Source organism: Rhincodon typus, chromosome 9 (assembly GCF_021869965.1).
Source record: "Rhincodon typus isolate 14 chromosome 9, sRhiTyp1.1, whole genome shotgun sequence".
Taxonomy (NCBI): domain Eukaryota; kingdom Metazoa; phylum Chordata; class Chondrichthyes; order Orectolobiformes; family Rhincodontidae; genus Rhincodon; species Rhincodon typus.
The window spans coordinates 37796448-37809285 of NC_063340.1; the positions used below are offsets into that span (position 1 = coordinate 37796448).

At 41.0% G+C, this 12838-nt stretch overlaps 1 protein-coding gene across 2 annotated transcripts in view; it reads right to left on the reverse strand.

Annotated features, from left to right (window-relative positions):
* sanbr (SANT and BTB domain regulator of CSR) overlaps window positions 1-12838 on the reverse strand; it is a 137687-nt gene that overhangs the window by 96487 nt on the left and 28362 nt on the right. For both annotated transcript variants that reach the window (XM_048601512.1, XM_048601511.1), the window contains 3 exons: window positions 10814-10900; window positions 10604-10714; window positions 8072-8195 (listed from right to left, as the gene is read on the reverse strand). In XM_048601512.1, coding sequence (XP_048457469.1) covers window positions 8072-8195; window positions 10604-10714; window positions 10814-10900 — 322 coding nt within the window. The remainder of the gene's footprint in view (window positions 1-8071; window positions 8196-10603; window positions 10715-10813; window positions 10901-12838) is intronic.

Sequence of the window (12838 nt, forward strand, 5' to 3'; positions counted from 1 at the left end):
CCAATCCATTTTTGGACAGTGGCAGGAAACTGGAGCACCTGGCAAAAACCTATGCAGACTTAGACAGAAAGTGCAAACTTCACACAGATGGTCACCCAAGGCTGGAATCCAAATCCTGGCTATTAGCAGTCTTGATCACATCACTGGTCATTACAAATTAAACAGTCACCTCTGTGAAGCTGAAGTAATCACAGACGAGCTTAGAACTCTTGGAGAGGATTCTGCGAGATTTGGAAGGGATTCTGCGAGATTTGGAAAGGATTCTGCGAGATTTGGAGAGGATTCTGCAAGATTTGGAGAGGATTCTGTGAGATAGTGTTTATGATTATTTGGAAAAGCACAGTTTGATTATAAATAGTCAGCATGGCTTTGAGAGGGGCAGGTCATGCCTCACAAGCCTTATTGAATTCTTTGAGTATGTGACAAAACACATCGATGAAGGCAGAGCAGTGGATGTGGTGCATATGGATTTTAGCGAGGCATTTGATAAGGTTCCCCATGGTAGGCTCATTCAGAAGATAAGGAGGCATGGGATTCAGGGAAATTTGGCTGTCTGGATACAGAATTGGCTGTCCAACAGACAGCAGAGGGTGGTAGTAGATGGAAAGTATTCAGCCTGGAGCTCGGTGACCAGTGGTGTTCTGCAGAGATCTGTTCTGGGACCTCTGCTCTTTGTGATCTTTATAAATGACTTGGATGAGGAAGTGGAAGGGTGGGTTAGCAAGTTTGCCGATGACACTTAAGGTTGGTAGAGTTGTGGATAGTGTGGAGGGCTGTTGTAGGTTGCAACAGGACATTGATAGGATGCAGAGCTGGGCAAAGAAGTGGCAGATGGAATTCAACCCAGAAAAGTGTGAAGTGATTCATTTTGGAAGGTCGAATTTGAATGCAGAATACAGGGTTAATGGCAGGATTCTTGGCAATGTGGAGGAACAGAGGGATCTTGACGTCCACGTCCACAGATCACTCAAAGTTGCGACCCAAGTTGATAGGGTTGTTAAGAAGGCATATGGTGTGTTGGCTTTCATTGGCAGGGGAATTGAGTTTAAGAACCGCGAGGTTATGCTGCAGCTCTATAAGACCCTGGTTAGACCACACTTGGAATATTGTGTTCAGTTCTGGTCACCTCATTATAGGAAGGATGTGGAAGCTTTAGAGAGGGTGCAGAGGAGATTTACCAGGATGCTGCCTGGACTGGAGGGCAGGTCTTATGAGGAAAGGTTGAGGGAGCTAGGGCTTTTCTCACTGGAGAGAAGAAGGATGAGAGGTGATTGATAGAGGTGTACAAGATAATGACAGGCATAGATAGAGTGGATAGCCAGAGACTTTATCCCTGTTCTATGTTTTAAAACTGTCACCTGCATGTCAGTAATTCACAAAGACAATCCTCCAATGTCTCATAGGTTGCTTAAGGGCACAATGCTGATTTTCTTTCCTTGAATTATAAATATTCACCAATATCTTCCAATACACAATGCTACCTTTCTTGAGTGATGTGGGTGGGTGGGTGGGGGCAAGGTTTCAGTGATCTTACTGCACTTACAATCTCTCAGAGCACTCGTATGGCCTGGCATTGGCTGCATACATCAGAATAAAGTCCACTACGTCAAAGGTCCATGCACAGGCATTCTATGGCCCTCCCTTATTGGAGTCCTCCATGTTCCACTCTATCCAATACAAATTATCATTTGTATATGATGCAATTGTTGACTACTCACATTACTAAGGGCTTGTTGTGTTTCTGGTATTTCCACATAGGTTTATTGGAAGCATAAGCAATGGATCCAACCACAGCAGGTCTAATCATTGCTGAGGCCACAAATCGAGCAGAACCAAATGTGCCAGCAAGTCCAGGACCAGGACAATCAAGCATGAAGAAATCACAATTGAAGGTCATCTCAGGATGTGGAGGAGGTACAGGAGACCCATGGTCTACCATCCTTGATGTTGTTTTCTCCAGATGAGATAGCTGTTTTGTCGCTGAAGGCTACTTATGTTCTGGAACACCATCACAGAACAGAAACATCTGCAGGAGCAGGAACTGTGATTTGAAAGTTTGGGTGACCATTGTATCTTGGTAGTTATTAAAATAACAGCTGTGCTAAATCTTTACACAACTGGTATTTCCCAAGGATCCACTGGGGATCTGCGTGGGATCTCTCAATCCTCAAATGTATCAAGACTGTTACCGACGCAATTTGTGACAGGTCACACCACTTCATCTTGTTGCTCTATGATGGGGTCAGTGCTGTGGCCTAGGCAGTAGGCTTTGTCAACAGCTCAATTCCCCCAAGTGCAGAGTAATATAGTAGGTACACACATTGCATTCAGTGTGCCATATCATATAGCAGCTGACTTCATCAACAGTACAGGCTCCATACCCTCAATGTACAAGTCATCTGATTATCAGTACCACACCATAGAATTCTGTACTATGCACCCTGGAAGGTACTGTGATGGCTATACCTTTGAGAACTTTGATGTTCCTGCCTTATTTCAAGGGCCCAGTGTGTTACAAGCATGGTTACTGGGAGATGAGTGCCACCCTCTGCAGCTATGGCTGATTTCTGCTACACAACCCTCTGACTGAGGCTGCACACAGATACAATGCAAACCATTTTTCAACTATGGCCCTGGTACAGACAATAGGCCCCCTGAAGATGAGGTTCAAATGCTTGGATCAGTCTGGGGGGCCTTAGTCTACAGTACAGACACAGTGTGCCATGCATGATTGAAGCAGGCAAAGATGGAATATGATGAACACCGAAGAGCAGTAACAATCTTCCAAAATTAAGGTGACACTGAACATCACTTTCACCATGATAGAGTATCACAACATCGAGCACAAGGCACATAGGATTTAACTGACAGCCAGCTCCAATACGTACAAATTGGGTGAAGTGATCATTCATTAATTGTCAATTTGTTGTTCCTCCTCAAAAGGCAGGCAGACCCTGTTTGTTCCCAGAAGCAAACATAACTTTTTTAGTATAAAGGTAAAGTGCTGGAGAAACTCAGGAGGTGTGCCAGCATCTTTGCAGGGAAAAAGTTAATATTACAAATGTTTTGTGAATGCCACAGTTATGTGTTTTTTTTAACGTTAGTTTCTGGAAACCTGGATTTCTCTTTGCGAGTTAGTAACTCATGAGTTTTTCTGCATATCTGAAGTAAAAATTAATTTGTAAGTATTTCTGTAATAATGGCAATTTTTTTTGCCTAGCTACACAGTGCACGCTCAGTCATGACTCCTCACATGAACTTAAGGCGGCTCAGGTGTGAAGCAGGTTTCAGGATAAAGTGACTTGTCCATCCAGAACTCAATATTTGTGCCACAACACGGACCCTCCTCCTGGTGCCCTTTCATACGGCACAGAGGTGCTGTCTGTACGGGCTGATGCTGCACACTCTCCATTGCCATGCTTGCACCTGTCACGTGGACATGTCTCGGTATGACATTTTGCCCTTCAGCAGTGGAGATCCCTAGTGGAGGCCTCTCTACAAAGGGGTCTGAGCTGGGGACTGCTGTACATATCAGTCCCATGCAATCGTCAGCTTAACAAGTTCAATGGGTGCCAGACTACGTGCACCTGGAGGAAATGGTTTTTCACTTCTATTTTGAGTTTGTTTGTCTGCAGCCCCTTTTTAGTTTTATGAAGGAGCAACTGCTTAAGTTTTGGTTGCATTTCAGCCCCACCCTCCTGATCTATGGGGCTCCGGTGCGAAAAGGGATGGGCAAGTGTACAGGCTTTGTTCCTGGGCCTGGCCAAAATGGCCATTCACAGGTCCAGGCAGAGGGCCAAGGATTGGTTCGTTGTTTCTGACTGTCTGCCCCCTTTTCGTGGTTCCATCTGCATTCAGGTGTCCCTAGAGCAGCAGCATGAGGTGCTCACTGGGTAAGGTGGAGGCCTTTCATGACTCATGGGCGCTGTGACTGCTGGAGGGCATCAACAGTTCAAATAAGGTTATTTTGATTTAGTAGTGTTATTTTCCGTTCGACTTTTTAAATTTATAGTTCTTCTCGGTTTTGTGCCCAGGAAAGGGCTGTTCGATTTTCCTTTTGTATTGATTTTGGACCCCATTGGAAGAACCAAAGGGGGCTTTTATATAAACCCCGCACTGTCCATGTCCCAGGTATACTTGATGGAGTCGGTGTAAGGGGATTTTATTTTGAGTTAAAATTAGTTGATTTTGGATTTTGAAACCCTTGTTATTCCTGTCCTGGGAGCATTCATAAAGGACAGAGCAAAGGGGACCTTTTTTTTTAAGTTTCCTTTACTTTTGAACAAGCCAGGGAAACTTTATGTTAAAATTCAACCCCTTGTTGTCCCTACCGCAAGAGTGGTTGGAGGGGCAGAATCGGGGGGTGGGGGGGCCATTTTTTTGTTTATTCATTGATTCTTGTTTTTCCAGAATGGAAGGTACTCTCTTTTTGTTTTGACAGTTAAGGAAACTTTCCCTTCTGGTTAGATAGGGTAGAAGAAACTCTACTTTGTATTTTACCAGTGCTGTCACCTACCCAAAAGAGTGTCTGAGGGGGATAGTGTCAGGGGGTCTTCACTTCTTTTGTTTCTATCCTTTCTTTAAAAGAGTAGAGTGCATGTATTTTGAGCACTAATATATTTTGTTTATTTTAGATTGTTTGCAACGCAGCATGGTAAATGATGTGGCCTCAAAGGTTTGTTCAAGAGCTTTAGAATTTTTTTAAGATTAAGGGAAATGTTCATTTCCCTTAAACTGAAAAACTTTTAGTTTTGATTTTGCATGTTAGTCCTGTGAAGACCTGGAACAGGATAGCTACATTGTGTAGTGCTCCTCAGAAGAAAGTGACAGATTTAGTGAATCAGATTATGTTTGAATTAAATGTTAGACCAGAAGCATTGGGAGGGAAACCCAAAAAAAGGTTCCTTAAAGCTGAGTACAGTGAAGTGTGGGTGTGTTAGAGTTTTAGTTTAAAAGCTTGTCACAAGACTTAACACCTTAATTTAAGTTTAAGGTTCTGGTGTAAGCATTAGGAGTTGTGTTTTGGGTACTATACAAAAGTTGTTGTGTTTCTTTTCAATTTATAAAGGAGCATTTGGGATAAATGGGATTATTCTTTTACTGGGTGTTTAAATTATTTGAATTTGTATAGTATGTGGAAAGTTTATTTTTCTTTTTTAGATACATTCCTTTCATAATAAACTTGCAGTTTATTGTTAAAGCAAAATCAACAGCATTGCATGCTTATGTTTCAGTGAGAAACCACTTTATTAAAACCAAAACAAATAGAATTATGACCTATCATCAAGCCAAGTTCCTTACTGATATCTGACTTGTCCCATTATAATACGGGCTGGGATCATAACAAGTCCAATATGATTCTTCTTCAAGAAGCATATTGACTCAAAACATGGTGACAGTACTGTGCCTTTGAGAGAGATATGTTCTGTACTGTTTCTCTTGCAGACAGGTGCTGCCACACTGGTGCCAGGAGTCTACATCAGACAGGCAGTTGGTAAACAGCTTGGAGGTATCCCTGGGCGCTTTATTAGACATAAGAAGTATGAGTGGATGGGATCAGGGCTCACATAGATCCAGGAAGGTTTTTTTGTTTTGCTTTCAGTTAGTGAAAAGGTTTCTGTTGCTGCTGAGCTAACAGTTTGAGGTCTCTGTTGCTACAGTCTTAAACTAGAGGCTTCCTCTCAGAAATATCAAGAGGCATACTGTTTCTTTCAGTATTTCGTTCTGCTGGACTGGAGACAGGCAGCATGTGAGAACCTTAACTGTTTTGCTAAATTGCCTTACCAAGTGTGTGTTTATGGGATGCTGGCTATATTGGAACAGTTGATGATTAGTGGTTAAGTAATACATTATCTTGTTAAATATTTCAATAGAGTTAGAGGTATGGTAATTTTTTTATATTTTAACTGTTCTAATTAAAGTTTAGTGGTGGACCAATCAAATCACATCTGGAACACAGAACATTACACTTGCCTTTAAATAAATTTAAAATTTAGGATCTAGGCTATCTCTTATATTGGGTCAAGTGTGGGAAGAGAGCAGGGGACAGCTGCTCTGATCATAACAACATTAATTGTTTCTCTCTCCGCAAATGCTGCCAGATCTCCTGAGTTTCTCCAACACTTTCAGTTTTTATTTCAGAATTCTACCGTCCGCAGTACTTTGCTTTTATTTTGCAGTTTTTGGTTTGTTCATTATTTTTTCTTTGCTTTTTCTGTTGTTGGATAAAAATTAACATTTTCAACTGTTTGAAGGCTTTCCAGCATTGGGGTGCTTCTACAATGAATAATAACAAGAGACTATGCTACGCTGGACAGAAGGGAGAAAGTAGGACTTCCTCAAACAGGATTCTAACATGATATGGTTCTAAGGCTGCATAGCTTGTATAGCTCAATTCTTGTCACTTCAGTTATGATGACAGCCATACAGGTGATGATATAATGTAGCAACATATATAAAAATATATGCTTCTATTTCCAATGAGTCACCACCAGTGTGTCCTCAGAAGCCACTCTTTCTTGTTTTCCTCCCAATACATGTATTGTGGAGGGCTATTCATGACTCGCAGCATTTGACCTGCTGCATAGTTGGGCTTTCAATTTATTGCCAGTAGCAGAAATCCCAGAAGGTCCCATGATTTATGAGTATTTCCACCACTGGTTAGCCCACAATAGTGTGAGTGCAACGCCACAGAGGTGGGTCTGCATGCAAGTTAAGCAACAGAGAATTGCACGAGAAAAACCCTCCATGAAACTCTCTGAAATTGATAGTTAGCCGATTTTTGGTAAAATTCAGACTCAGCTCCAGTTTAACTAAAAAGAGGTGCATAGCCTAGTCACATTGCTGTCTTCAGCAGAGCACCAGCCCCTGCATTTGAACATATGTTCAGGAATACACGCTTGGTATATTAGGTATGTGGCATAAGGTAGAATGTGGGAAGTCAACCAGGAATGCATTAGAATAGTCAATTCTGAAGGTATCTACAGCATGATGCAGGGCAAAGTCAGGCACTGTTGCAGAAGTAAGTGGAGGTTTCATGATGCACAGATATATGGTTTAATTCACACGTTGGATTCAGATATAGTATCAAAGTTGCAAACTTCTGTATTAGCTTCAGACAATCGCCAGGAAGGGGAATGGAGACCTTAGCTGAGGAGTAGATTTCATGTTGGTGTTAGAAGACAGAGGATTCATATTCCCAATATTTAATTGGAGGAAATTTCTGACAATTTAAAGACAGTGGATCAAGACAGATGAGGTGAAGTTGGCTGTCATCAGAGAACATGTGGAAAATGAGCTGTTTTTGGATGATATTGCTGAGGGCAGTGTGTAGGCAAGTAACGGAAAGGGGACGAAGGATTAGATCATAGAATCACATAGTACAGAACTGGCCATTCGGTCCATCAATATGCCAAAAATACATTAACTGCCAAAGATATATTACTATCGACACTAGTCTCACTTTCTTGCACTAGGCCCATAGCCTTGAATGCTATATCGCTTCAAGTGCTCATTCAAATACTTTTTTAAAATGTTGTGAGGTTTCCCGCCTCAACTACCCTCCCAGGCAGTGCATTCTCGATGCTCACCACCCTCTGGGTAAAAAAGGCTTTTCCTCCAATGCCCTAGAAAAGTCTCATTCTTCACTTTATAATTATGCTCGCTTATTATAGTCCCTTCAGCTAAGGGAAATAGCTATTTTCTATTCAACCTATGCATGCTCCTCAATCAGATCCCCTCTACATTCTCTGTTCCAAAAAAAGACAACCAGAGCTTATCCAGCCTCTCTTCATAGCTGAATTGCTCCATCCCAGGCAACAAGCTGGTGAATCTCATTTGCATCCATTCCAGTGCAATCACATCCTTCCTATAGTGTGATGATCAGAACTGCAAACAATATTCCAGTTAGGTCCATGGGGGTTATTAGTCCATAGCATCACTTATTTAAAATTCAGCTTGTATAATTAGGTTTAAAACAACTCACAATTGAAAGTTATTTATAAAAAATGAGTTTTAAAGTGTACTTTTTAAAATTTGCCCCATTAACATTCAAGTAAAAATGAAAACTTACTTTTTTGCACCTTGTGCAAAGCAACCAATTTATAGTTCCCCATAAACGCCAGTACACATCTTGCCAAGACTTCAGGTCTTCATAAAGACTGTTCAAATAGTCATGCACATCCCAACTTTTATCTCTGAAAGAGTCAAAAACAATTTACTGTTCAGGACTCACCCAAGGTGCTTTTAGAAAAACAACTTGTATTTATACTCTATCTTTAATATAACAGGTTGCTAGGTAATTTACAGATTCAGAGGCAGAGGGGAAGTATTAAAAAGGATGACTAAAAGCTCGGTCAAATACACGGAGAAAGATGTGCGATAGGTTTTATGGAAAAAAGGCATTCGCCACTAATCTTTGTCTCCTGTCTTTTGGCCAATTTTCAATTTATGCTACCACTATGCCTTTTATTCCATGGGTTTCAACTTTACAGACTTTTGAACTTAATCAAATATATTTTGTGTGTCCATATGTACCACATCAACCATATTTCCCTTATTAACCCACTGTCACCTCATCTATAGACTCGATCAAGTTAAGTAATCATGATTTGTCTCTAATAAATCCACACCAGCTTAATATAATTAATCCACATTTGTCCAAGTGACAGTTAACTTTGTCCCAGATTATCCATTTTAGATACTTCTGACCAAGATTAAATTGACTGGCCTGTCACTCTCAGTTTATCTCACAATCTTTTGAACAAAACGATAACATTTGCAATTCTCCATTCCTTTAATATTACTCCCATATCTGAAAAGGATTAGAGGAATATGGGCAAAATCCAGCCTTACTTCCCAAAGCAACCCATGATACATCCCAGCTAGACTTTGTGACTCAATAACTTCAAGTGCAGCCAGCCTTTCCAATTTCCCCACTTTTTAGCTCATCCAGTTTCTCAACTAGCTCCTCTTTCACTATTACTTTGTCAGTCTCTTCTTCCTTGGTAGATGTAAGTAGTTTGTCATACTTGCCCTCTGCCTTCATGGGTCTCCTTTCTGGTCTCTAATTAGCCCCAATCCTTCTTTTGCTATGGTCAACTATTTATATGCCTGTAGCAGACTTGGGACTCCTTTACAATAGTTGCTAGTTTATTCCCAAACTTTGTCTTTGCCCCTCTTATTTCCTTTCTAATTTTCCCTTTGAACTGGTTATTCAGCCTGGTTCTCATTTGTAACATCAACCAGACATTTGCTATATCCTCTTTTTTACTGCTTCATTTTATTCTCTGAACACTTTCGTCATTGAAGGAGTTATGGTTTTAGTTATCCTACCTTTCCTTCTCGTACAACGTACTTACACCATAGCCAAATGAACTCTTAAAGAGCTTCACATTACTCAAATATATTTTTGGCTACCAACCTTTGATAATTTATCTCGGCCAAGTGCATTTCCAACTAGTGCAACGGTACCCACCCTCCACAATTAAGTATTTTTTTTACTGTCAATTACTACCTGTCTGTTTCAATTGATAATAATATTAAGCTTATGATACTATAATCAAAATTCTCTAAATGTTTCTAGACTGATACATGTACCACTTGATCCATCTTGGTATGCAGAATAGACCCAGCAAAGTCTCCTTATTTGTTTGGCCAGACGCACATTTAGCTAGAAAGCTCTCTTGAACATACTTCAGAAATTCTTCCCTCTCTGTGCCATTTACACTAGAATCATAGATTCTTTACAGTGCGGAAAGAGGCCATTCAGCCCATCGTCTCTTTACAGACCCTCTGAAGAACATCCAACCCAGAACGAGCTCCACACCCTATCTCTGTAACTCCACATTTGCCATGGCTAACACACCTAGCTTGCACATCCATGGATACTACAGACAATTTACCATAGCTAAGCCACCTACACAACTTTGGACTGTGGGAGGGAACTGGAACAACCAGAGGAAACCCACACAGATTAGGGGAGGACGTGAAAACTCCAGATAGACAGTCACCTAAGACTGGAATCGAACCAGGGTCCCTGGCACTGAGGCAGCAGTGCCAACCACTGAGCCACCATGCACTATTATTCTTATGCTAGTCCATATCAGGAACAAATCCTCTTATCATTACTCTATGGTTCTTGAACCTCCCTGCAATTTTCCTGCAAATAATAAAATGTACGGAAGTAGTATAATAGAACGTCTATGATTTCTAACTTGTCCTCTCTCTGCAGCACTGTAATGTTCTCCTTCGTCAATATTGGCAGTGCTCCCAACTACCTCATTTCCTTCCTTATCCTTCCTGAGCATCTCATATCCAGGAATATTTAATACTCAAAATGCCCTCTTAGGGAGTCAGGAGTCTACTACTAGCATATCATAGTCCCATGAGGCTAGATGCACCTGCAGCCCTACCACCTTAATTACCAAGCTTTGAGCAGTTATATCATGTACTAAAAACACATATCTTGTACTCTTAGTCATATCAAACCAAACACAATACAACATCTTGTATTGAGACTGCAGAAAGGAGATCAGAAGTCTCAACATTAAATTCTTCACCCAAACTCCAGGTTCAAAACTTTATCAAGTAATTCAGAAGATACCTAATGTGCAAGTATATTATGTTTCCTCGTAGATCGATATTTATTTTTACAGGAGCACAGGGAATCATTTTCTCAGTTTCCTTGGTAAGAAGTTTCTTACACATGCTACATCTGAAATAAAGCATGAAACACAGTGTGAAGTTCTCAGTAGACAAGATTAATAGGTAAATATATTTTCAAAAATCAACTGAATTTCCACAGAATACCTACCTGTATAATGTATCAGCACTTGCTGGAGAGTCTGGATCCTTGTAGTCTGGATCAAACAACCTCTCAATCTTCTTGCAAAATATTTTACTGTTACACAAAAGATTATTATTAAATAGCATAGTGCAAATAAGTAAGTGAGACATTCAATTCAAAAGGAAGTATTGTTAGTTTCTCTATCCAGAGAGCATTCCTGGAAATGTAGTTGCCCAGATTTTCCAGAGGAAGTTGGAAACCCCATTTCTGATGAAAAAAGTAAAGGAACTTGCCTCTCAAGTAGTTCCTTTTGTAAACTGTCTATCTAGAGGCCATCTCACCAGAAGCAATGTAGATAAATCCAGGAATATATGAAGACATGAGCGTAGAGGATCAGCATGGAAACTATGCCCCATTTTGTCAGCAGTAAATGCTGCATACTGTGATTTAAAGATTCCTTCACCACTATGAAAGCTACTGAGAGAAGATAACTTGGTAAGGCAAGTGTGGCACATTGGTGAGGGATTTGGATGCAATGCAAATGAGGTTGCAGTAGGTGGTGTGTGGTGTGCAAAGGGGAGGTGTGCAAGAGAGCGGGGGCTGGGAGGATTCAAGTGTATGTGTGTTGGTCAGGTGGTGATTGGAATGAAGCGTGCCGGCTCTGCCACAATCGGGATAAGTACCTAGGGTAGGTCACGAGCATGTCCAAGGGTTCACAGTCAGGGCAGGTGCAATTTGGGAGGTTAGGAGGACAAATGGTCTCAGCTTGGTGCATCAGCTCAGAGGAACTACAAGTGTCCATTCCACTGTACTCAGGTTACAGGATTCAGGGCAGAATCAAGGTGTCAGGTAATGGTTACACAGGAATTACATCAGATTTTATATTCTCTAACATTTACTGGCTAACTGTTAAGCTTAAATCAGTCCGATCCTCCAAAGTCTCTGACTGTAGCTCAGAGTAAAGAACTCTTTAGGAGGGTTCAGACATCGCACAACTACCTTAGAAGACCAAGCAGCATCAGAGGAGCAAGAAGAAGGGTCTAGGCCCGAAACGTCAGCCTTCCTGCTCCTCTGATGCTGCTTGGCCTGCTGTGGTCATCCAGCTCTACATCTTGTTGTCTCAGATTCTCCAGCATCTGCAGTTCCTACTATCTCTGAAACTACCCCTAGAAGACTTCAATTTCTAAGGCAATTCCCACAGTCACCTGTGTGGGGACTTCCATCTGCTTCTCGCACATGGAAAAATGAAAGACCCCTTATTCTGAAACTGCAGCTCCTAATTTTATATCCTCCACCCCCCCACACCCAAGAGGAAACAACATTTCAGCATCCACCCGCTCAAGCCCCTTCAGAGTCTGTTTCAATAAGGATGCATCTCAGTTTTTAACACTCCAATAAGTCTAGACTTATCCAATTTAACCTTTCATCACAAGATAACCTTTTCATTCCAAGAATCAAATGAGTGGACGTTATCTAAACAGCATCCAATATAAGTATATCTCTTCTTAAATAAGGAGACCAAAACTGAATGCAGTACTCTAGGGATGATCTCATCAATGATTTGAACTGTTATAAGATGTCCCTACTTTTAAACTCCATCCCCTTGTAATAAAGATCAATAGTCTGCTGGCATTCCTAATTACTTGCTGTACCAGCATGCTAACCACTTCATTTCACCTATCAGAACACTGAGATCTCTCTGTTCTATATCCTTTTGTAGACTCATGTTTTAGAGAATATTCTGCTTTTCTATTCTTACTGAAATGGACATGTTCACATTTTCCTACCTTTATTCCATCTGTCAAATTTTTGCCAATTCACAACCTATCCATATCCCTCCGCAGGCTCTTTGAATTGTTTTCAGTTTATGTTCCTACCAATCTTGTGTTTTTCAACACAGACAGACAGAGAGGAGAGGCAGAGACGGGGAGAGAGAGTGAGAGATAGAGAGAGAGAGAGATAGAGAGAGAGAGAGAGAGATAGATAGAGAGATAGATAGAGAGATAGATAGAGAGAGAGATAGAGAGAGAGATAGAGAGAGAGATAGAGAGA